At 39.8% G+C, this 25,576-nt stretch overlaps 1 protein-coding gene across 28 annotated transcripts in view; it reads right to left on the bottom strand.

Moving 5' to 3' along the window:
• Positions 1–25,576, bottom strand: part of elna (elastin a) — a 60,352-nt gene that overhangs the window by 1,684 nt on the left and 33,092 nt on the right. For 2 of the 28 annotated variants that reach the window (XM_037775133.1, XM_037775135.1), the window contains exons 13-52: positions 24,760–24,792; positions 24,582–24,656; positions 24,378–24,467; positions 22,724–22,765; positions 22,550–22,630; positions 22,403–22,453; positions 22,195–22,293; positions 21,637–21,687; positions 21,402–21,515; positions 21,211–21,246; positions 20,743–20,913; positions 20,421–20,585; positions 20,044–20,208; positions 18,381–18,566; positions 16,650–16,799; positions 16,457–16,543; positions 16,311–16,343; positions 15,935–16,015; positions 15,727–15,804; positions 15,486–15,629; positions 15,163–15,306; positions 14,864–14,926; positions 14,734–14,763; positions 13,581–13,673; positions 13,460–13,495; positions 13,037–13,087; positions 12,184–12,186; positions 12,061–12,087; positions 11,953–11,967; positions 11,804–11,830; positions 11,032–11,061; positions 10,776–10,823; positions 9,499–9,573; positions 9,008–9,055; positions 8,088–8,129; positions 7,678–7,752; positions 6,394–6,432; positions 5,736–5,795; positions 3,306–3,341; positions 989–1,069 (exon numbers count right to left, since the gene is read on the bottom strand). In XM_037775133.1, coding sequence (XP_037631061.1) covers positions 989–1,069; positions 3,306–3,341; positions 5,736–5,795; positions 6,394–6,432; positions 7,678–7,752; positions 8,088–8,129; positions 9,008–9,055; positions 9,499–9,573; positions 10,776–10,823; positions 11,032–11,061; positions 11,804–11,830; positions 11,953–11,967; positions 12,061–12,087; positions 12,184–12,186; positions 13,037–13,087; positions 13,460–13,495; positions 13,581–13,673; positions 14,734–14,763; positions 14,864–14,926; positions 15,163–15,306; positions 15,486–15,629; positions 15,727–15,804; positions 15,935–16,015; positions 16,311–16,343; positions 16,457–16,543; positions 16,650–16,799; positions 18,381–18,566; positions 20,044–20,208; positions 20,421–20,585; positions 20,743–20,913; positions 21,211–21,246; positions 21,402–21,515; positions 21,637–21,687; positions 22,195–22,293; positions 22,403–22,453; positions 22,550–22,630; positions 22,724–22,765; positions 24,378–24,467; positions 24,582–24,656; positions 24,760–24,792 — 2,955 coding nt within the window. The remainder of the gene's footprint in view (positions 1–988; positions 1,070–3,305; positions 3,342–5,735; positions 5,796–6,393; positions 6,433–7,677; positions 7,753–8,087; positions 8,130–9,007; positions 9,056–9,498; positions 9,574–10,775; positions 10,824–11,031; positions 11,062–11,803; positions 11,831–11,952; positions 11,968–12,060; positions 12,088–12,183; positions 12,187–13,036; positions 13,088–13,459; positions 13,496–13,580; positions 13,674–14,733; positions 14,764–14,863; positions 14,927–15,162; positions 15,307–15,485; positions 15,630–15,726; positions 15,805–15,934; positions 16,016–16,310; positions 16,344–16,456; positions 16,544–16,649; positions 16,800–18,380; positions 18,567–20,043; positions 20,209–20,420; positions 20,586–20,742; positions 20,914–21,210; positions 21,247–21,401; positions 21,516–21,636; positions 21,688–22,194; positions 22,294–22,402; positions 22,454–22,549; positions 22,631–22,723; positions 22,766–24,377; positions 24,468–24,581; positions 24,657–24,759; positions 24,793–25,576) is intronic. The other 26 variants (XM_037775139.1, XM_037775136.1, XM_037775137.1 and 23 more) reach the window with 26 other exon arrangements.

The raw sequence follows: 25,576 nt of genomic DNA, 5'->3' as shown, positions 1-25,576 counted from the left end.
GTGAAGCCAAAACATCTTGATCGCCCTCCTGCCGGTTCGCTGCAGTATAGGCAAAGAACGTATTGCCAAGAGGTGAAAGTGAATTGTTTGTTCCATTGCAACGTCAGCGCCCAGCAGCAAAGCTACGCTTACGACATTTTGGACTAAAAGCGACTACCGGACGCCTGTAAAACATCTGCCTACGAAATTAAAACAACATTATTTGTATTCTATTATCATATTCTACCGAATATCAGTCCAAAGTGGCGTAAGCGGAGTTTTATCTCTTTGCTTCTATACTCTTTGGTATAGGTCATAAAGCCCGCCCCCTCCATGTTAGCGGATGGGACACGGGCCAAACTTAAAAAAATCAATGTACACATCAAATACATTTTTCCCAAAGATGGTTTCTGTCATTTTAGGTAGTTCTTATCACGCTGATGTATGTTCAAGTGTTAATTTTTCTGATAAGTTTGGTTTTAGTTAGTTATTTGATGCGAAAAAAAGAGGGTGAGACGTCATGATTGACAGCTGCTCTGAGTGAAATAGTCACACAGCTGGAGGCTCGGGAATTGTACTAAAGAGGAGATGTAACTTTAACTTTCCATAAACGTCACCAGTCTGTGTAATAGAATATATGTCAGTTTGATCATAAATGTAGTTATAGAGATATTATGGTTAGTTGTTGTGTCTTTCTAGCCAAACAGCTACCGTGGCGCTATTGGAGCTGCTAGGGGGCTCACACTAGCAAGCCGCGGCCGTGCTCGGCTTGTGATTGTCTCGTGTGTGTGTGTGTGAGGGTGGGACCTCGATAGCGCGGCTCGAGATCCCCGATCACTACTGAGCAGACTCTGGCTCCTAATGGAGTCAAAATCTCTCAAGATGGCAGCTCCTGTATCCGGAATATTTTGGCTTCACTTTTGTACAGCGGGAGGAAGTGGAGACACATCGTCCATCTTTATATACAGTCTGCGGGTCAAACTGGCTGGAGTTAGTAAAAGTCTTTCACCTCTGTAGACTCCTCCTCCTCCTCCTCCTCCTCCTGCACCACCAAGGAAGCCCTGCAATGGACCGTACTTCGCTGCTTTGGCTGCAAAACAACAACAAAAACAAACGAATCAGCTATTTACTTTAATTAAAAATGCCCTAATGCTACAGTTTATAAATGTTTAATGACTTGTTGTGTTTGTTGGTATGGCTGAGTGAAGTTTACAACTAGTGGACATGTGGCAGCATCCATCCAGCAACTACTGCACGGTACCTCCCAGAGAAGCTGTTATACACTAAAGACAGGAGACTTATTGATGTTCACTGACACTGAACCAAACGCAGGTGCTGTGAATGAAATTACAGATGGATTTATTGATGGAGGTGGCAGCTAGAGAGCAACTCACACAATGTAAGTGGATGTTCAATACTGTTAATAAGGTTTAGTAAGATATGAAAAAGAAATGGCTACTGATGCACTGGACAAGAATTGTATCTTAATCCGTAAATTTGTTGATAAAAGGCTATCAGATTAGCTCCTGTAGGAACAACTGATGAAACACATTGTGTGTATTAGACCATCAAACGGACAAAGAAGACAACACCTGCCTTGTTAAGAATTTGTACACAGTATATTATATATCTGCCAGAGTCAATGTGTGAAAGTTCATTTTAACATTGGAAATAGTAGTTTGGCGTTACAATCTTAACTTAAAGGGAAACTTTGGTGTTTTTCAACCCTGATATTGGTTCAGTATTGAGGGAGTACGCTGAAGACGTCAGAAGCAAAACAAGCTGTAATCTACTGTAATCCCTCAGAGCAACTCCTCATTATCAATGTACGTCCACTAAAAGTGCTTGTTTTTGTCACTGACAAGCTCAGATTGTTATTATAAGTGTCTGAAACAACCCTATAGAGAAATTAAATGTTTCTTGAGAGACAGTTAGGCCTCATCCACATTGTTGAAATCATCTAAATATTCCACCATGATATTGAAAATCTTTCGATAACACTAAACTACGCTTTCTGTACTCCAACACGACAAACTCTTCCCGACACTCCTCTCTCCAACTCTCACTCATGTTTCCACCATTGTCTTCCGGCAACAAGCGAGATTTCAGAAGGAGACTTTCTCCTCGAGCGAGACTTGATTAGACACAATAACAAACAGACTGGATCAAGCGAAAGGTAAACAACTAGAATGAAGGTTGAAAAATACAGTAGTTACCCTTTAAGATCCACTTACTAGCTTTTTCCAGAGCTTTTTTCACCATATCTCACACTCTTAATCAGCGATGCTAGAAAGTAGACCTCGAGATATGATTATTTTGTCAAATGTTTGGGAATTTCATTACTCAATTTGTGACATGAATGGGATGTAAATTAAAGGGCTGCCATAAGACGTGAAGTTGAATTGTCACACCGTGGTTGCACTGCTGACAGTTAAAAATCAGACTGGATGATGTCACTGGTTCATACAAAAATCTTCCAAGAAAATACCATCTCACTGTTAATGTAGCAACACCTGATTTCATATCCCTGTTTCATCTAAAGTAACAAGGACTAGCTAGACCATAATGTACGTGAATTTATATAATGATGACATTCCTCTTTCAGTCGAGCCTTCATTCATTTGGCAAAGGGATCTGTGTAAGAGCCAACCATCTGTTCCTTTACATCTACAATGACTGTTTTTCTTTGGAACATGAATGTTAATCACTGGGGGCGGTTATTTATATGTTGTATTATTATGTGTAATGTAATCCCACATTGGATCCATCCATCCATCCATTAGCTGGACCCGCTTACCAGCTGACATTGGGCGGGAGGCGGGGCACATCCTGGACAGGTCACCAGTCAATCACAGGCGTGACACGTAGAGACAGACAACCACTCACGCTCACATTCACACCTACTAATCAACCTAACATGCACGTCTCTGGACTGTGGGTGGAAAACCGGTGCATTGGAGTAAAAATGTATTTGATTAATTCACACAGGTGTCCTCGAAAGAGAGATCAAACCACTAACTGTAATTATCTAAGACACCAGACGTGCGTTCCTTGAAATAATCCGACCGGCCGTAATCTCAGATGTGCAGGAAAATGCAGATTATCACGAGTTCAACATACTGGTTGTGCTGTGCCATCTGCACTGACAAGCACACACAGTCCCAACCCACCCTTATCCAATCTCATCCAAATAATCTGTTGCCAACGAGCAGGGAGAGAAATTGGAAAATAGGCTGAGGTGCAGGGGACATTTGTATGACTGAAACTACTTATTTTATTTCTATTTTTGGGTGCATGGAGAGATCATGTGAGGACATGTTTGGTACCTTGTTGAGGAGTCAGTGGGGCCGGTACGTATCCACCTAGACAACAGAGAGATGGTATCATTAGAGTAATGCTCAGATGAAACCACTTTGGATCTGTCACAGTGGTTGATTTACAGTATTCGTCCTGCCAGGATGTGGTGAGGAAAAACTGTTGACATTAGTAGTAAATCACATGAGAGGCACTTAGATCTGCTGAGCTGTCTGATCCACAGATGCTCTCAGTAACCAGACTGGCACACACACTGTGATGTTTTCCTGTCAGTGTTTTGCATTTAAAAGACACAGAAAAGTAATCTCAGTTAAAGCTTGGCAGAGGGAAGGAGCTTGTCGTTTTGCTCATTTAAGCAGCTGAAATTTGAATAACGTGAGCTCTGACACCGGCAAATTTTCTTCGGATGTATTTTGCAAATGGGAAGAAGATTACATTAAACAGCAATATAATTTCTATTTGCTCCTCTGTCATTAGTAATCCAATTAATCTCTCTATAATTAGGTGCTCAGAGGAGAAAAAAGGCAGGTCATCGTTATTCAAACACAATTTAATTCCCTTTATGCAAAGTCAACCTCCCATGTGTTGCACGTGAGGTATTAGAAATAAAATGATGTTAAAAGTGAAAAGCCCATTCTGCTCGCAAGAGCTAAAGAAATCAAATCAATATGAATCATATCTATAATACTTGTATGTAATCAGAATTCTATCTGTTTTCATGATCAAATCTAATCATCCTCATAAAAATTCAGGACTTTTCAAATTGAATCAGAGATTAATTGAGGTTGTAATCTCTCTTCTGTGTGCCAACTAGTAAAATGGTAATAATTCATGTTTTTGTGTGGGAGATTACTTGGAAACCAACATAGTGGAAGTGTGCAGAAGCTGGAGTTGTATTGTGTTTAGGCCAAAGCGTCCAGCATAAAGGGAGGGAGAGAAGGGGGACAAGATGAGCTGTAAAAACATACAGGGCTACAGTAATGAGCCATAAATGAATATTTTCAACACGTGGTTTCCTTAACTGGATGAGAATAATCTTAATAAATTGGGGAGGGTGACATTTCTGATCATTCTGCAGTAGCTCTCCTCTCCCTTTCTTTATGCTCTCAGCTCTAAAGGGGAAGCGATGGCTCAGTTTTCCTGCCCTTTCATCCATCCAGCTGTGTTACCTGACTGTCGGCAGTTTGGCATTAATCCGCCTCCTGATCCAGAAACAAGGATGAAAAGTTAAAGAATCGTCTGTGCTCTAAATCCTCGTCTATGTGGAGGTCAAATGTTTGGCTTTCAGTAGCAGCAAAAACATGAACGAAAAGGGTTTAAAAACCTTTGAGTAACTATACTGAAGTAAACATGGTAATGGGTACTTTCATGAAGCAGAAAGTATAGATCATAAAATAAATCAACATCAACATTAAACCAAATCAATAATTATATACTATTAATTATGTTCAAACCATAGTGTTTTGCATTTGCCCATTTTTCTTGCAAGAAACAACTCTAACTGCTCTTCTAAACAACCACACACACTCACACAGCCTCCTGCTACGGTTTTCTTCCTCTGCCTCCACCTCCTTAAGATAAATGACCCTATTGTGTCGTCTGTTGGGTCCTTTCCACTGATTTATGACACAACCGACGGACCTCAAAGGTCACCACACAGAATGCTGTTTACCACCAACACTACTATAATGTTTGTTGTGTGCCGTCTCTATCTGTCACAGACTCATCAGCAGAGAAAATTCTGCAACATCCTCGCGAGCAAGTGAAAGTTTAACATTTACTTTATGCACAGTCACATAAATACACAGAGAGCAACACTAGTAGAGACACAGAGAACTTGGCCAACAATCTCTATAATGTGAATAAATAGAGATAAAGTTGAAAATCGGCAAAATAGTGCTTTAAAAGACAATACCAGTGTCACATGTGGGTTATGCCTTATGGACATGTTGCTGGTCTGTTAATTTTTTTTTCTCCCTTTTTGTCTTTAAATAAATGTTTTTAAAATATTTTGTATCATGTTTATTCTCAGTACACATCACAGAATACAAAAATAAGTTAATTTATGTTAAAAAAAAAAAAAAGTAGTGCAAACTGTTGCCATATTGTTTTTAGTAAATTGAAAATATTTTTTCTTCTGGTATTTATTCAAACTTAAATTCTATATTTAAATCTGATAATTAAAAACAAAAAATACAGAAAATTGTTGCCTTAAATTAAAAACTGAAGTGGATTTACTCAATGTAATTGAGTTGAAGTGATTAAATTACATAACCCCTTTAACTAACCTGTACGTGAATTTTGTGAGTACATTCATATATATAAATTTGAATTAATTTTAATAAAAAAAGACCTGTTGATTCAAATATAAAATAGTGCAAAATGTTGCATATATATATTTTTTAATTATTTTAAAGAAAGTACTAGTTTTTACAGTGTACCTGGGTAGTACTGTTGAGGGTAACCTCCTCCACCGTAACCAGGAGCCACAGGAGCCACACCTGTGAAATTAAAAGCAGTTACCATGGAGATTCATTGACAGAAAAATGTCATTAGTGTGTAAACTGACAATATGAGTTGGATCGATCAACATAATGATTAGTGTTGTCAGGAAATCTAGTAGCATTAAATGTAAGTGAATAAACAACCTAGTGATACATACAGTACAGTGAATGTGACAACTTGACCTATTTTTGGAGAAGCCAATAATTATTCACCATTTGGCAAAGCTCTCTACTCTACTGGCAAATGAGTTGAAGTTATTAAACCATCTGTGGAAGCATTTCACACAGACAAATATCTCTGTGGCCACTGGGAGAAGGATTAGGGCCATGAGTTTTAATGACCGGCCTGTACGGTATCTGTGGGGCGGTGAGAGGAGGCGGCACTGCCGGCTGCTGCTGTGTGATTACACTCATCCCTCACTGACGGACAGAGGAGGACCAGAAGCTACACTGCACCAAGTGCAAAGTGTGTTGCAGACAGCTGAAGTGAAATGTGTGCCATATTAACCCACTGTTTTATTTAAAAAAAAAAAAGATGATAATACAGGAGGAACATATTGCAGAACATATTGAACAAATATGCGGCGCTCCTCACCTTGCTGATACCCACCGCCACCTCCAAGATTGCCATAGCCTGTTCAAATGAAAAAGCAAATAAACAAATCATGATAATGTGCTTATTATTATGATTTTCTGTGTAGTGAGCACGACGTATTATCAGTTTTCTGGTTTCTATAGCTGTTGTCATTTTCCCCCCCTGAAGTGACATGTCGCCCGTGGCTCAGCTGAGGTCACAGTAACGACCTCATCCCAACGTCCTCTGGCTGAGTTTTGCTATTTCAGGGCAGGACTCCTCAGGGGTTTGTGTTATCTTCAAACAGTGATGTTGCACACAGTGTTACTAACAGTAATCAGTCCTCATCAGGAAATGTTGCTCCATTTACAAACTCCTAACGGCACTGTAACACTGCAGGGATTACTGCCGTTGGTGGAGCTGGATTCTGTAAAGATTTGTCTAGTTATCTTGCTAAACTAACTTTTTTAAATAGATTATGTTCATACTGCAAAGGAAAGGATGCTTTAATACAATTTCAATACATAATTTGTAATTTATTCAGCAGTCTTAATGAAAGGAAACAAAACTTGACTAACACTCAAGTCTAACAATACAAACTAAAAAAACAGTTTATAAGATACAGCATTAAAATCGAGTAGTATTAAAGAGGGGAGCAGTGTAGAATGTTGAGTACAGATACAAATGGATCTTCATTTTCAGTGTTTGCAGCCCAGTCACATAAAAAGTCGTGTGAATGTCACAATAATGTGCAAGGCAAAAACGTGCAATAAGAACGTCGTTCTTGCCTCAGGTGTGTCATTTTCACACCATGTAGTCTCAACTAACTGCAATGTAATGACATAGAATAAAAGGGGAGAGACGCAGCTTATGGCGGGCAGGAGGGAAGGTGGATGGGTCCAACAAACACAGGACCTTCAACCAGGAGACTGGTTTGTTTTGTAAGTTTCGCTAGTGACGTTTGTTACATGTTTTTTTAGTGCCGTTTGTCACATGTTTTCCGTAGTGATATTACGTTGTTTCCATATGTACTTTACTTAGGTAATGTATTTATTTCAAGATCAACCATGACGCTTTTCCTCATGCACGCGTGTAATAGTCACGCCTAGATGAGGCAAAATGTGACACTGACACGCTATCCTCTGATGGACAGGCAAGTCTTTTACACGCATTGGCGTGATATCGGGTTGGTGTTTGCCAACATATGCCCCACTAAAGAGCTTTTCCAAGCAGTAAGACTCAAGTTCATAACACATATAATGTATATTATGTTTCCATGTAACAGTAACAGGCCTGTTACACTACCTGGTTTAGGTGGTTTAGCTCCAGCACCAGCACCAGCAGCTCCCAGTCCGACTCCAGAGGGATACGTCAACCCACCTGTCACAAGAGAAAGAACACTGGCTTAGATGTGGTGATGACTTAGAGTCTTACATGGTTCACCCATAGCTGTCCTGCAAAGAAAGACTGTAAATACTGCCTCCACTAAAACACCAGTTGATTTCCTTCATCAAAGTATCCAGCTGGCTTCTCCTTCCTGCCCCACACAGAAACTTATCAGCATGTTGGTCAGTTTCCTGCACAGGAAGTGCGGTGCGATGGCATCTCCTGACCAACTGTCACTTTGAGCACTGAGCAGAACGTTTTCATTTTTTTTTTTAAGTCGGGGAACATTGTGTATTAGTGCTGTCAGCCTCCTTTCCTCTCATACATACCATGACCATAACCATAACCATGTTGATATGGCCTGTATCCGCCTGAATCGTGATTACAAAGAAAAGTAGCATTATTGTCCGTTTGGTCAATTCATCTCCTACAGTTTGTGTCGGGGCGCTGGCTCGTCCAAGAAATAGATTAATTAAACCAATCTTATCATGAAAAAAAAACACAACTTAAAGGCAGGGTTGGTAAAGATTTTAGAAACATTTTTGTTCTATTAGTTGAAATTCTCATTATATCCTGACAGCAATCAATAAATCCAATGCTCTGACAAAAAAAAAAGAAAAAAATTCGTTATCTGTGGCTGTCGCAGGACTGTAATTAACCCGTGCAATCGTTTCATTCGGCCTGATTGTAATGATTGGACGGGTTATCTACCTGCCTGTCTACCTGCCTGTCTACCTGCCTGCACGCACTCTACCCGTGCACTCATTGCGCACCACCGTAGTCTTCCACAAACTGCTAGCTTGACAGCTTTGAGTATAAACAAAAGCCATTTTCGCTGTTCACATTCATTATATGTTTATGTTCGTAATGATAATTTTGGGGGAGTGGCTTCAGAGGGAGGCCTGAAGAGACGGGCTGTCAGTGTTGCTGATTTGGCGTCTTTCTCTCTAGATTTAGGGACTTTTGGAGCTAGTTAGCAGCTAGTGCTGCTAGCTACTTTCATTGGAAAAGAGTTGGCAACATTGGGCTCGGTTTTTCGGTTGGATCACTTTTAAAAATCTAGTGTACTTTTTGCTAGTTTCTCAAGATCGGCCACCCTGCCTTTAAAAGAAAAAAATTATTTGAAGGGGAAATAAGCAGTATTTATGCTATATGTTTCCCTATTAACTGACAACTGAGTCCAGTGTTCTTAAGGTTCACGAAATTTTTTTTATTTCACATGTTAAGTGAAATGTAGGTGTGTTCTGACCTCCTGCTGCCAGTGGGATTCCTGCTCCGCCTCCTGCTCCTCCCACAGCTACAAAAAAAGCACAACACAACAACGTATGAGCTTTCTCATGGAAATGGCACATGGTACGGTACAAGCACCAAAAGGAAGTGAAGCACAGAAAGGATAGAAGTAATACTACAATACCATTTAAAACAAGCCTATAAATGTGTGTAGAAAGATGGAGTCCAACAGAAGGAAAAATATAGCTACATGGGTTAACACGCATGCATATATGTATACATATGCTTGGAGGTGACCTGATGTGAAGTAGAATGCGTGGAGGAGGGTATGTGTGCCCATGTAAATGATATTACTATATATTTGCGCTCGTCTATAAGCTCAACTACTTAAAAAAGTGGTTTATGAACTATTGTAATTACGAACTATAAATTGCATATTTGAAAACAACCTTGAAAAAAATGAAGTATAAAAAAATAAATAAATGTGTGTAAAACATATAGGGAACTTGCCTCCATAGGTTCCACCATAGGGGTATCCACCATAGGGGTATCCACCAGCGGCTGGACCAACACCTACTCCTGTACCTGTGGAGTAAAGGTGTTAGAAGACTGGAGGTATGAAGTCATAACAATTGTCCATGCTGGCTTCTTCCTCTCCAGCTACATCTTACGATTAGAAAAACACTTCACTAGTTATTGAGTTCAACAATCAGTCGAGTGAAGTGTTTCTTAAATCATTAAACACCTGTAAAACTGAGATGAATCAAAAATAAAAGAGGAATTTAATGTAGATTTTCGGTACTATCATCACAATTCTACATTATCAGTTTGTTTTTTTAAAGGCCACACATGGTAAATCTTCCCCCCTCTGTTACACTCTGCCTTGAAAAGTATGAAATATGTATCGTTACTTTATCTGGACAGTGTCCAATGTTTTAACATTTATTTGACCCCATACTGTATGTTTCTTTTAACCTAATTATTCAGTGTTTCTTGGTTTGTTTTACTGTCTTATATGGACGTTCCTGCAGCCAACCAAATGTCCCTCTCGGGGAACAATAACATTTATCTTGATATTTGACTGATGTTGGCTGACAGTTGGACTAAATGAAAGGCAGGAGAAACACCTTGCATTAGGTCTCAAGTCCATCACAGGTAAAATAGTGCAGAATAGAGAAAAAATACTGTAAAACTGCAAACCTGCAGATGCATAAAAGTGATGACTGTTCAATGTATTGGAGGTGTAATTGGGTAGAGAAAGGCCTGATGCAGCTTTTCCTACTATATTAACCGCCGTTTTTATTGATTCAAGTCGAGTCATTAACTGTCCAGACAGAATGTGCACAGTAAGATAAACACAGTGTGTAAAAGCATGATCTATAACAAATGGGATCATAAAAAGTGTATTGATAACATCATTAGGATGTCAACATAAATATAAATACATTTACAAATTATACAAATCTAGATATATGAATTTTACAAACACTGGGTTGCATGTAGAAGATCAGGACCATTCAGGACTGATTAGGTTAATATTATGCATTATTCAACAGAAGATCTTTAGTCGGTCTTTTTCTGCTGCGGAATCACATACAATAGATAACGGTGATACTGAATATTCAGTACCTATATGAACAATTGATTTAATGTCGATTCTGTGGCAATGGAATGAGCAAGATAAGCTTAATGCAACAAGCAGGAGAATCAGAGAAAGTAGGTTATCATGCAACATATACATTATTGTAATGTGTAATTGTGATTAAAGATTTATTAGCCATCTTTACCTGGGAAGAATGGTTTAGGTGCTTTGCCACCTGTGCCAACACCAACACCTGAAAACAGCATTTTTAAGTATTATTATAGTCACTGACTGCAGCAGACACAAACGTCCATACAGTAGCTGTTTTATCTGTCTTTGTCTCCACCGTGTGGCCAGATGGACGTATCATATCCCCTTCAAGTTTCAATGACAAAACACAGCTTGAAAGCTAAAAACAACATGGAGTTCTTAAATCAATAATAGCATAAATATTGGCCTACCTCCAGCAGGTTGTTGGAAACCGGTTCCAGCTGAAGGAGAGAAGAGACTAATACATGAACTATCTAACATTATACAAAATCTGTTAATTAATTAATACAAATGAGCCAGAACACAAGAAAGAGAACCTGTTTCCTAAGCTGTTGGAAAAATTCAGAGTTTGTCAAAAGAAAAGAAAATATTATGATATATATATATATATATATATATATATATATATATATATATTGCCTATATGTATAAGTGGCCAGAAGAAAAAAACTACAACAAAATACACCCAAATAAAAAAGGCAAACACTGTACATACACTATTAATACTAAAATAAGGTTTACCTAGTGCTGTATGATATTTCTGAGACTCAACTAACTGTCTTTGATTACAGATTATAGATTTTCTAATAAGACTTTTAACATATAATAATTGACTTGTAATAATTTGTTTAGATGTGTTTAATCAGGCACTTCGCACTATGAGAGTGATGACCAGGAAAACAATGAGGTTCTTGATACCATAGCGTGACCTTACTGTTATATTTGTTACGTATCAGTAAATGTCAGATACGAACAGAGATTGTTTACACTTATCAGGCTGACCTTGGCCTGTTGCACCAACTAAAACACAGGCAAAGTTACATCAGTTAACATCCCGCATAAAATATGTTAACTGATAAAGAGAGAGCAATTTCACTGAGAATAAATAAAGTTTAAACAGAAGGAAACACTACGTCTGACACAAGTATTGCATGTGCAAAAGAAAAAGAAAACAGTTCTTACCACCAGAGGGTGCAACTCCTGCTCCACCTGTGACATATAAATACCCATATGGTCACATATTTAATATCTGAATACAAGCTTTGAAAAATTAAAACATTTTGAGTATTCGTTGGTATATTTCAATATGAGGGAATTTTTTACATATTTACCAACACTTGTGCCAGCTGTGAAATAAAAAAGTATCATCATTAAGCTATGTATAATAAGTATATATTCAAGAACCATTAATTAAAAACAATTTCTCATGTACAACTTACCACTAGGCTGAAGAATTCCACCAGCAACTATTAAAACAGACAGGAATAAAAGGCCATTAAAAACAGGTTAAGACATACTACAGAATTAAATGAAGTAACTGCAAAAATAAGCACTTAACCCACCGCCTGTTTTCACACATCAGCCACAAGAGTACGTGCAAAAAAAGAATAAAAAAAGAAAATCAGTCAAGTTGTCTTGTTGTCAAGTTTTCAATAATTTTGTTGGTTACATTAATAAAATGATGAAACTATAAAACAGAACCAAATTGTACAAAAGGGAGGTATGGGGAAAAACAAACAGGAACAATAAGAACAAGACAAACTGCTTCCTAAATAATACAAAACAACAAGAAAATCATGTCAAGACAGCAGACGTACGAAACAACAATCTACTGTATTCTATAGCAGGGGATTCACAGTTCATGTACATACATTACTATATATAACTGCAGATCAAATGTCACATTATTATCATGGCAATGGTTTTATATAATTGAAACAATGGAAATATAAATCACAAAAATCCCCCGCTGTAGAACTTGAACTGTAACAGTAATCAGGAAAAAGTGCAGCATTCATATTGTCAAAAACAAACTGTAAACATTTAAGAGCAATCGAATGTGGGAATATTCCAGCATTAATCTACCACTTCCTTCTGAATGTCTACTAAATGAATACATTAGATTTGCCATTATCCAGAAATTACAGCTATTATATGCATGAATATCCAGCACAGTGTTAGTGTTAGTAAAATGCAAAGGAGTGAACAAGACATTATTATTACTGTTAAGAAAAAGAGACAAGCTGTGGCCACAACTGACATAATAATGACGGAGTGGAGGAACTAAATCAACCTCTCTTTCAGCACTACAACGCTGGTGACAAATACATTAAAACTCAACTACAAATTGATATATATTAAATACCACAGATTTCACTTCATGGTCAAAGGTTTCATGCAAACAGCGAGTCTTACTGGGCCGTGGGACCTCTGGGGTATTGCCAGTTGCGGCAATAGGCGTGGGCTCTGCCAAAAGACAACATCCATTGTACATTAAAAAGGCGCAGAGTGAGAGAGACTTGATGAGGCAAAAGCTGTGAGGTGGACTATGAAACTGCCACAGCTGTGAGGCTGTAAGCTAGAGGTGGTCAATAGCTGGTAGCACTAGCGATACACACAACATGTAAGATTTGTGGGCAGGAAATATGTGAAGACATGTAGAGGGGATAAATGATGGTACAGTACTGGTGCAGTCGCCCCAAGGTAGAGGGCAATTGCCAATTATAAGTGGAAATGGTGCTTTCCGTCCCTTTTTATAGCTACTACAAAAACATACATGTGTAAATGTGTGTACTGTAAAAGTCCTAGGAAAAGCAGAGTCTTGGTATTTAACTGTACCTGGTCTAGCAGTTCCAACAGGACCTAGATCCGTTGCTGTAAAAGCAAAAAAATCATCATTCACAATGCAAAAAACTTTTCATTTAAGAAAATAAGAAACTGTATTGTGCCAGTAGTTTACCTGGTACCAAAACAGCAGAACCATCTGGGCCTCCACCGACAGCTGTACCTGGAGTCGCTCCTGGCACGTCAAGTCCTACTCCGGTGACGCCTCCTGGAAGAGGCACATATGAGGTCAACAAATGGATAACACTGTGATCTGCTACTTTACAATATAAGCAGCTTTTGTGACAGTTTGTCTCCAATTGAAACGTTATTCGATGGTTGGAGTAAGTGACGTACTATTAATAGCGCGAGAGTCCGTTCAAGACGGGCGGGATGGGAGGTGGATGGGTGGGTGGATGGGTGAAACAAATATTTTCAACCAGAAGGCCGGTGTTTGTGTCCTGTGTGAAACTAAAAGTAACTTGGCCTATTTTGTCACGTCAGTCGTTAGTCATGTGAGTCATCGGTATCGTCAGTCTCGTGGAGTCATGTGAGTCGTTAGTCACATGAGTTGTTAGTATCGTCAGCCCCGTGAGTCACGTGAGTTGCTAGTCAGTGAAGTTAACGTCAACCACGACCGTTTCCTAACTATAACTAAGTGGTTGTGTTTCCTAAATTTAACTTCCTGTGAAAACGGAAGTGTATTTTGAAAGGGCACTATAAATAATGAGCGTATATTGACACGCTGTACTCAGTCCGTCCAAAAGTAACGCAAGAGGGCTACTCTGATGCCGAGGGGTACTGACTAAGCAGCGGTATTTGAGTTGGGAGTGAGATGTTGATCAGACTTTTCCCTTCTCTATTGACTCTGTTGTGGAATTTACCTCTTGACTTAATGAAGAGACAACACCAAATAGGAAGATTTAAATTGGCATTTGCTTCCTCTAAGGTGTATTTCCCTCTGTATGACAGCTGAATATCACCACAAGATGGTAAGTCCAGATAGGAGCCCTTTCTCTTCATGGACCGACCCTATAATCTGGCGTTTATTGTTATTTAACAACATTGTTTGTACGTTTAAGGTATAGTAACTTGTACAGTATACAGTATCCTGTATATGTGGTACAGGAACGCCTCAGGATCCCCCAGGAAGAGCTGAAGGACATAGCTAAGGTATGGGCTACCTTACTTGCGTTGGATTGGATGGAAATTGTCAGCAGGTGATTTCGGAAATAGGACATTTTTATTAGTACACCACTAAATGATTACAAGAGTTTCCAGGTGCTCACCTTTTGGTGGTTTCACACCGCCTGGATATCCTGCATAAAAACATCAATATCTTTATCCTGACACATACTTTGTATGATGACAAATAATAGTATTTCTACTATCTTTTCATACACACTGCACATACAGTACCTTCAGCTCCAACCCCGGGTCCAACTCCTCCAGTTCCTCCTGTTCCTAACCCTGCTCCAGCTCCTGAAGGGAAATATAGCAAAATGAACAACTCCCTAAAACTGTGCCCTACCTAATTTGTAATAGTACGGCACAGTTTATATACAAGAAAATGAGTGTAGTTTATGCGCCAATCTAATAAAAAGTAGGATACGATAAAGAGACAAAATATATCTATAATAATTTAAATATATCAGTTCCTATAAGAATCAACTTATACATTACTGAATGTGTGATATTTGTGTGCTTATTTATTATACCGTATTTAGCAGCTTTTGCGGCAGCATAGTATTGTCCAGCTCCTTGTCCTGGTACAAAACCAGGAACTAATCCTGCTCCTCCCTGAGCTCCTGTCCCTCCCAGTCCTCCTGTTCCTAACCCTGCTCCAGCTCCTCCTGGAACTCCTAATCAAGGGAAATAGAGCAGGTTGCATGATTAGTTTAGTTAGTAAAAGTTAATAACAAGAAGGAAAAGATAAAGAAAGTGAGATAATGGATTCAACATTTCCTATCAGAATTAATTTATACACCATTGAATGTCTCTGAATGAGTGATATTTGTGTTTGTGTGCTTATCTATTGTACCGTATTTAGCAGCTTTTGCGGCAGCATAGTATTGTCCAGCTCCTTGTCCTGGTACCAAACCAGGAACTCCTCCTGCTCCTCCCTGTACTCCTGTTCCTCCCAGTCCTCCTGTTCCTAACCCTGCTCCAGCTCCTCCTGGAACTCCTAATTCAATTTGAAAATTGTACCATTCTTATCAGAATGAGTTAATTCACAAGAAAATGTCTCTGAATGTGTAGTATTTTTGTGTCTCTTCACCGACCGTATTTAGCAGCTTTTGCGGCAGCATAGTATTGTCCAACTCCTTGTCCTGGTACTACTCCAGCACCAGCTCCATAACCTGTCGGGAGGCAACAAAATGTTTGTGACTGAGAATTCATTAGATTGAATTATCATAAAGGAAACAGCAAAAGCACTTTCATTGTACAAATCATTTTTGTCTACACTGATATATCAATTTAACAACTTACCACCATAGCCGCCACCACCAGGAAGTACCTGTCCTGCTCCCGCTGGAACTCCGCCTCCTCCTAAGCCTGCTCCTGGGACTCCTGTTGGGGAGTGAATAAAGAACTAATCTCTCTTACACTGTTACAGGTGAAAGATTACAATCAACAGAATGTATTTGTAAGCTACTGCCACTACCATTTTAGCCAACCAAATTACATCTATTAATGCATTTAAGGTGCAATTTTCCAAAACTTGTTCGTAACATTGGATTTATGTAATAGTGTTTTCATAAAAATCAGTGAGTAGATCAGCACTGCATAAGAGAAATAAGTCAGGCCACACCTTATGACATGGTAATCATTACACTGTGTCAAATGGTAAAGATCACAGTCTCACCATATTTAGGAGGTTTAGCACCGGCTGCCAAAGCTGCAACACAACATGCCCACAAGGTTCGATTAAAAAGTGATCTTATTTTACCAAATTAATAAAACATCTCTTTTATTACTTGAGTAGGTCAAAGGTCTGTGGGGCTTGCTTACATCCATATCCTGGGAAAAAAGGGACTCTTCCGGGAACTCCTCCTCCACCTACACCACCACCTGGAACTCCCCCTGCACCACCTTGACCTTTAATGCAAAAGTCAATCATGTAATCATGCACACTTAAAATACTACTTAAAATGCAATGGTTTTGGTCTGCAATATTTTTTTCTAGAGATTGAAATCCAGTTACCATATTTAGCAGCTTTAGCAGCAGCAGAGTATCCTCCAGTTCCCAGTCCTCCAGCTCCCAGTCCTCCAGCTCCCAGTCCTCCAGCTCCCAGTCCTCCGGCTCCCAGTCCTCCAGCTCCCAGTCCTCCTGCTCCTCCCAGTCCCCCTTGTCCTGTGAAAGACATATTTATTTACATGTAAAGCTGGTGGTATCGTTTAACAAAGTAGATTCTCAGTGAGTTTGCTGGCATTTGAATTCAGAGTATTTAGAACAATCAAGAACAATTAAAGTGTAGGTCCATCTGCGTTCTGTTCCATTTCTTTTCAAATGGAAACACCCTCTCAGCCGTAGGTTACCAAAGTAAGCTAATCAAAGCTAATCAATAAGGTTATAAATAACGTGAACGCTAGCACTAGCTCAGTCAGAGTTAGCTGTGCTGAGTTTGGAAATAACTGAAAGGGTTAGTTCGAATTTTTTGATGTGGGGTTGTATGTAGGCTACACTCCCGCGATCTGCGAGGTAAAATTACTGCTTTTGTGAATGTAGTCTGGTGGCTTTGAAGAGAGCGATATAACGGCTTCAGTTTCCCGGCTGTCAGACAGCAAGGTAAAGTGGCTGTGGACGGGAGCAGCAGAAAAACGTATTTTGGCCACCTAAAAAAACAATATCAGTTAAGTGTATGTTATATTTAGAATCGTTTCACCGCTTTACTTGCAATCAGACAGCCCTTTCTGATGGGGAACTGAAGCCATTATATCGCGGTCTTCTTAGCCACCAGACCAGACTCCATTCACAAAAACAGTCATTTTACCTCTCAGAACACGGGAGTTGCTGGTCTACCGCTGCAACGATTGGTTAGTTTGTTTGTGTTACTAACATGGTGTCCACACAGCCACACAGCAGTACATTGCTCTGCTTCCGTGCCAGTAGTCCTGTCTGTTTCTCCAAACTGGGAGATTTGAATACATAAGGAACATCACTGTGAAGTTATAATAATAATGGACCCGCCCTTCAAGAATTAAGAGCAAATTGATGAAGTGAACCTTCTTCTTTTCCTGTGCATACTACACAAGCAGATGTATGCAACACCACCTCTATTTCACTGGCTTTGCATCTGAAAGTGTTATCAAGCAGACTCTATGTAAGTTGTAATGGTAGGTAGCAGGGGGTCAGGTTTGAACATTGTCAAGACCGTAGAGTTGGTGGCAAAGGTAGCAATGTCAGATCAGATCAGTGGCCGACTGAGACTATCTGAGGGGCAGGGGCGAAAAAAATAAAAGGGGCACCAGCTGCGTGTGATGGCACACCAGCGCACAGAAACTTTTCTAGCATGTAGGGCAGCCTATATGGCCCTGCATCACGTTTTCTCCATTTTAAGGGCACCCATTAGTGCACTGCATCTCTTTTTCTCCACTGGAAGGGCACCCTAGCGGGCACTTTAATATGTTTCTCTTCTGTAAGGACACCCTACAGGGCGCTTTATCACGTTTTATCTACCGTAGGGGCAACCAAGAGGGCATTTCACCATGTTTTCTCCACTGGAAGGACACCCTAGAGGGAACTTTATCATGTTTTATCTACTATAGAGGTCACTCTTTACTCAATTTCAGCGCCTTTCAGGTTTCTGTCATGTCCTACCACCTGGCCTTTGGTATTATCTGACTCACACATCACTGGATGCTAAGAATCCATATCCACCCACAGGTAACACATAACAAGTTCTGAGATTTCAGAATAGTAATCTATAATTACCGTATTTAGCAGCTTTGGCAGCAGCAGAGTATCCTCCTGTTCCTCCAAATCCTCCTGTGCCCCCAAGTCCTGCTGTTCCTCCAAATCCTCCTGTGCCTCCCTGTCCGGCTGTTCCTCCAAATCCTCCTGTGCCTCCCAGTCCGGCTGTTCCTCCAAATCCTCCTGTGCCTCCATGTCCCCCTACTCCTGTGGAAAATAAGTTTATCTAATGAGCGTTTTCATGTAAAACTAGCTGCATGGTTACATCTAGTCAATTTAAATGAGTTTGATGGCAATTAATATGGAGCAAATAGGAAGAACATGCGTTTGTGAGTACAGTGACAGAACCTAGTGTAGCTGTGTTGCTGTAGACTATAGGTGTTTTTAACTGGTTATGACACAGTCTCAATTTAATACTGATGCCTCTATATGACATATATAAGAAAACAAGTCCATCAGCTAAAAGATTGGCTATTTCTACATAGTTTTCTTAATGCCTGTCACCCATTAAATCAGACGCCACGCAGACCAGAAGAGCCTATGTTTACATTTTCACAGGCAACGTCAGGCAGTGAGTAGTACGTTAGCCAGTTAAAAGGAAGCAGGAGATTTGTCTTTAGAGAATTTTATTTTTTACGGGTCAAAATCAGCAAAGAGAAAAAGAAAATGATTCACAGAAGAACCAAAAAAAAACTAAAAAGGACAGTGATAGAAGACGGGCAAAAACAAGAGTCAACCTTGGTCTTTCAACAGATGGAGAGAATTGTGGGATTTTAAATGATTCAAAACTGATCTGAATTGGTTCCTCCTACACTGGTTTGTATCTATTCTATTTATGAAATACATTGCGAGACATGGTTTTACATCAATATATGAATTTACGTTGGTGGCTAAAAGAAAGCTAGCAAACGCTTCGGTTAACATTATTTGAATATAGCTAACATTAGCTGCATTTGTCAAGCAAAGCAAACGCCACAAAGCTTTCTGTGATTGTGAGCATAATGACCAACATGCACGCAATCGACAGTAGTTTGTATAAAGTTGAGAGGCTAGACCTCTGAAGGGAGTAAACCTAATAAAACCTAGTAAATCGATATGCATCCTACAAACAGCTGATAAAAAAGGAATAATAGTATCAAAAAATAAGTTGCGTCTTTCTTTCAGTCGCTTCCAAACCAAATGCACGCGCTAGCCAGATCACAAACTTTACAACATGAGGCGGTGGTGCTCATGGGAAATATAGTCTTCATTCTGGGAAAACACTACTGCTTTTGTCCACAGGGGCCACCAAAACCTACACAAAACGAAAGTTCCTTGTAGTTGCTTTAAATAAACATTTGATGAGACCACAGTGTCAGCCATCTGTTCTAGCTGAGAGCTGATCGCGTTCACATTTGCAGACTTTGAGTCCAACCGAAATCACATTTCGTCATCCTTTTTGTAGTAAAAAATAATGCTAATATTACTATTTGATGCAAAAGGTTTAAAATTAAGTGATTTATTTGGCTGTATGGAAACAAGTTCTCCATCTGCGTAGTATATATAGTTGGTGTATAACCTTTAATCAGGTAATGTCATTGAGATTAGGATCTCTTTTGCAAGAGACTTGAGAGAAGCAAAACAAAATAATGATGTTTCTGAAATTAATTGGATTTTATATTTAGTTGACAAAAAAGTCCCATACCATATTTAGCAGCTTTGGCAGCAGCAGAATATCCTCCACCTCCTCCGAGTCCTCCTGTCCCTAATTGTCCTCCTGTGCCTCCGAGTCCTCCTGTTCCTAATTGTCCTCCTGTCCCTCCTAGTCCGCCAGTCCCATATTGTCCTCCTGTGCCTCCTTGTCCTAGTCCTTCAGTGTGCATGGCCAAGGGAGGGCAAGACAAAACATAATTTTAGCTAATACTTACTCCACATAGAGTAAGTATTCTGTACTAGTGAAGACAATTTTAGAGCTCATCGTGCAACATAATGTTAAGTTGAAAAAAGTGCACATGATAATGTAATTTATACGTTTCTGAAATGAATTGGATTTTATATTTAGTTGACAAAAAAGTCCCATACCATATTTAGCAGCTTTGGCAGCAGCAGAATATCCTCCGCCTCCTCCAAGTCCTCCTGTTCCTAATTGTCCTCCTGTGCCTCCGAGTCCTCCTGTCCCTAATTGTCCTCCTGTGCCTCCGAGTCCGCCAGTCCCTAATTGTCCTCCTGTGCCTCCGAGTCCTAGTCCTTCAGTGTGCATGGCCGAGGGAGGGCAAGACAAAACATAATTATAGCTAATACTTACTCCACATAGAGTAAGTATTCTGTACTCGTGAAGACAATTTTAGAGCGCATCGTGCAACATAATGTTAAGTTGAAAAAAGTGCACATTTATACACAATACCATATTTAGCGGCCTTGGCTGCTGGTGAATATCCACCAAACACTGGTGCACCTCCCGGTAGCCTCCCTGGTACTCCTCCTGGGACACCCCCAGGTACTCCCCATGGTAGTCCTCCAGGTACTCCCCCTGGTACACCCCCAGGTACTCCCCATGGTACTCCCCCTGGTACTCCTCCAGGTACTCCCCATGGTACTCCTCCTGGTACTCCTCCTGGTACTCCTCCCGGTACTCCCCATGGTACTCCTCCTGGTACTCCTCCTGGTACTCCTCCCGGTACTCCCCCTGGTACTCCTCCGGGTCAATATAAATGGAGAGATTTTTACTAAACTTGAGGTAATATGTGAGGTAATAGCTTTTCGGCTATGTGCAGAATGGGTGAATAGATAATGAAAAAAAGATGACAATATATAATTATTGTCAATAATTATAAATATTCTTCCATGATACAGAAAATATGAAATTTCTCACCATATTTAGCAGCCTTGGACCCAGCTCCATATCCTGCTGTAAAATCGAGAGAAGCATAGGATAACATTTTTTACAACTAAAGTACATAGAAAACCCCCCAAAAAGAATGCAGTAAACTTTTCAGTCATGTAGCCCCTAACATGGCTATAGAATTTTTGTTTTATTTTTTATGTTTTTGCTAGATATTATACCTCCTGGCACCTGCCCTGGATACAGTCCACCAGTGCCACCGCCAACACCACCACCTCCAACACCACCAGCACCAGCACCGCCATAGCCACCTACACCTCCTAAACCACCAGCACCTGCAGCAGAGAGCACAGACTTTAGTAAGATACAAATAACTTTTGTACTGATGTTATACAACTTGTATCATATTTTTCTTAATAGAAAAACATTGTCTTGGTAATGAATGTGGTAAACTACCATATTTGGCAGCTTTAGCCTGAGCAGGTGAGATGCCCCCGGCCCCCACTCCTGCAGAAAGAAAAAGAAATACGTAAGTTAGTCCCAGTAAAAGTTAAGATTTATGCCATGTATGTTGTTGCTACAGCAGAATTATTTTAGTGTGTTTGTTAACAGCTAAGTTTGCAGCATTTTTTGTATTATGTCCCTTATTCAAAAATTACCGATCGGCAAGCCTTGTTTAGATAGTAATCCTCATATACAAATGTACAGCATACCAGATTCTTTAGATGGCTAAATATGAAAATAATGTAAGATATCACATGTAAACCTCTGGTTCGATTCGAGTATGGCTGAAGACTGCGGTCAAATGTCTGGCCACTCTCTCTTTCCATTTCTACCATCATTATCTCTTCTTAACCATCAAATACAGGCAGAAAGTTTGGCAACTATGTCTTTTTATTTTCCACCATCCAACAATTCTGTTTTCTGGTGTGGAATGAACTTTTTAGTCATGAGGCCGCTAACATGGCTATAGACTTTTTTTTTTTTTTTTCTGTCTTGTGCTGGATATTATACCTCCTGGCACCTGCCCTGGATACAGTCCGCCAGTGCCACCTCCAACACCACCAGCACCAGCACCGCCATAGCCACCTAAACCTCCTAAACCACCAGCACCTGCAGCAGAGAGCACAGACTTTAGTAAGATACTAATATGTTCTGTACTGAGGTTATACACAACTTGTATCAAATTAACATTGTCTTGGTAATGAATGTGGAGGACTACCATATTTGGCAGCTTTAGCCTGAGCAGGTGAGATGCCCCCGGGCCCCACTCCTGCAGAAAGAAAAAACAAATACATTAAGTATTCCTTGGTCTTTTCTATTTTTCTACTCCATATCAATTAACACCACACTTGTAAAATACACACACCGGTTCCAACAGGATATCCAGGAATTGACCCAGCGCCCCCTACTCCTCCTGGAAGTCCAGCGCCAGTGCCGAAGCCGTAACCTGAAACATTGCAATGTGACACATCATTACTCACTGAACTGATGCCACAATTATACCAAATATTTACATTAAATTTAAAAAAAATATTTTTACCTAAAGGTAGTTTGCCACCTCCAGCTTTTGCTCCATAGCCACCTGAAGAGAAAAGAACAACCTTTGAGAGAATGAAAAGCCACAATGATTCTGTGCACAAGTACTTAAAGTTACTATAAGGAACTTTAAACTGGTTACGATACAGTCTCAATTTAACACTGATGCCTCTATATGAGCTATATAAGCAAACGAGACCATCAGCGAGAATATTGTCTATTTCTATATAGTTATTCCCACGAAAACAGATGACACTAAAAGTCCTTCAGCTCAGACTCCAGCAGCGACCAGACCGCCGTGGACAGAACCACATCTGGCTTTGCTGCTGCCTTCAACCTGCAGTGGGAGCTCTGACGGAAGGCGGAACCCGACAGCAGCGGCCCCTCCTCCGGCCACGAGCAGAGCTTCACCTCGCTGCTCTGCTGCTGCTGGAGGCCCAGGCTGTATTGCTGGGCCCGCTGCAGGGAAGGGAGGCACGGGAGAACCAGAAGCAGGTCTGCTCAGGGCAGACTATCCGACCCTTCTGCAGTAAAATTAGTTTTTTTTAAAGGGACTCTGGCTCTTGGAAACACTACCATATTTGTCCACAGGGACCGCCAAAATCAACACAAAAGGAAAGTTCCTTGTAGTAGCTTTAAATAACATGTATAAAATGAATAATATTTTAAAATGCAGTGTAATTGTTTTTAACGTCATTAATCCCACATTCCTTTAAAATATACAAAAACAGCTGTTCACAACTACATTTAACCATTGAAGAGGTTAGTGACTCCCAGTAAAAGTTAAGATTTAAGCCATGTAGTTCATTGCTGCGGCAGAATTTTGCTTTTTAGTGTGTTTGTGTAACAGCTTAGTTTGCTGCATTTTTTAAATCATGTATTTCTGGTTGATCCCTAAAGTCTCTCACATATTAATTGTGTTATTCATTAATTCATTCACTTAATCATGGTTGGCATGACAAAATAATAAAACCATAACAAAGTCTATAGATGACAGTGAAGTAGGATCATTAATTTTCCTAATTCCTGCTAGCTTGTTTTGCCTCAATCACACAGTCCCTTATTCAAAAATAACTAGTAAGTATTCAATAAAAAACGGTAACCCATGTTTAGATAGTAATCCTCATATATAAATGTACGGCATATCGGATTGTTCAGATGTCTAAATATGAAAATAATGTAAGCCATCTAAAACATACCACCTGTACCCTGAATACCCCATCAAATATAGGAAAAACATAAGCTATAACAGTATGTTAAAGGCAAGACTGTCATTTCAGTGATCATATGGCTGTGATTATGTGAGGACAATGATACAAATTAGAGAAAAGTAAGAAAGAAATCATAATTCCCTTAGAAATCGTAATTCTACGAGGTAATACAAGACACCCTTCCCTGCGAAGAGCCCTTAAATAAATCTTTTCAAATAAATTCAGTCATCCTTTCATTAATGGGATTTTGCAGCTCCCTGATGGACACGGGTGAGTTGGCAAGCTTAAACTGTTGCGGCAAAGTTTAATAGCAGCGTGGATTGTCTCATCCACTGCAGAACTAAGAGCCTAGTAGCACTGCTGTGAGAATCTCTACAAAGCAGGTAATGGAGGCAATGGTCTGCTTTTAGGGCCACCAGAAAGTTGACAAGTGGAACAAATAAATACCATAAATCTTAGCACGGTACCCATAGAAGTGCCCATTGGTTATCAGACCATAAGGCGAGTAAGACTGTCTGTATGCTGGAGAAAAAAGAACTGTAACATCGACAAAGTTCAAATAGTCGCTGTGAACATATCATCATCATAATCATATGAACAGAAGGATGCAACTTCTGAATAACACAGTTACTGTATAGATTCAGATCACACCTTGCACTTGGGGTGATTTGAGAGGGTATCCATGGAAAACTCCTGGCTGCATCGGCCCACCATACCCACGGCCTCCTGTGACACAAGAAATACAATTAACTCCTGATCAGCCAAGACCAATAATACTGGCTAAACTACAAATATATTTGCTTAGATACAGCAATAATCATAAAGTTACCTGGTCCTTGACCTCCTTGTCCTCCCCCTCCAACTGCATAAGATGAATCACATAATCCAATCAGACACTCAGATGAAAGAAGATCATTGTTTGAATGTAAATACAAAACAGAGTTTCATCAATGAAAAAAACACTGGCCTTGATACTAAATAGACCTCGTACCATTGTGGTCCAGCAGGATTACTCTTTGGATAAGATGCATACAGACCAATAACATTTTTGGATATATAATGTTCTTTGACAACGGCGGCTACTTTTAAAGGAGATCTATTATGCTTTTGTGCTTTTCCCTTTCCTTTAGTGTGTTATATCGTTTTTTCTGCATATAAAAGTCTGCAAAGTTTCGAAGCCCAAAGTCCAGGCCAAAAGGAGTTATTCTCCCCCACAGAAACACTGCTTCTGAACTCCCTGAAACACCTCGCTTGAAGTCCCGCCTTTTCTTCTGTAATGTGGTGATGTCACCAAGTTACATATTTGCATAATACCTGCCTAGCGGCTAGTTTGGCACACCCTCAAACAAAGCTAGTTAGAGCGGAGTTGGAGCGGAGTCCGAAGAGTTTTTTTCAGTTGACCAATCACAACAGACTGGGACAGCTGACCAATCACAACAGACTGGGACAGCTGACCAATCACAACAGACTGGGCTTTTCGGGTTAAAATGTTCTAGTATATATATTTATGTATATATATATATATATATAGAGAGAGAGAGAATGATATAAGTAATATAAGTATATATCTATTGTTTAATCTTTGTAGAAGTTCTGTATTCCCCATGTTTTTATTTTGTTTAAAAGAAAGGCAGGGAAATAGTGTT

This window comes from Sebastes umbrosus, chromosome 7 (assembly GCF_015220745.1).
Source record: "Sebastes umbrosus isolate fSebUmb1 chromosome 7, fSebUmb1.pri, whole genome shotgun sequence".
Lineage (NCBI taxonomy): Eukaryota > Metazoa > Chordata > Actinopteri > Perciformes > Sebastidae > Sebastes > Sebastes umbrosus.
This window is presented reverse-complemented; position numbering and strand designations above follow the sequence as displayed.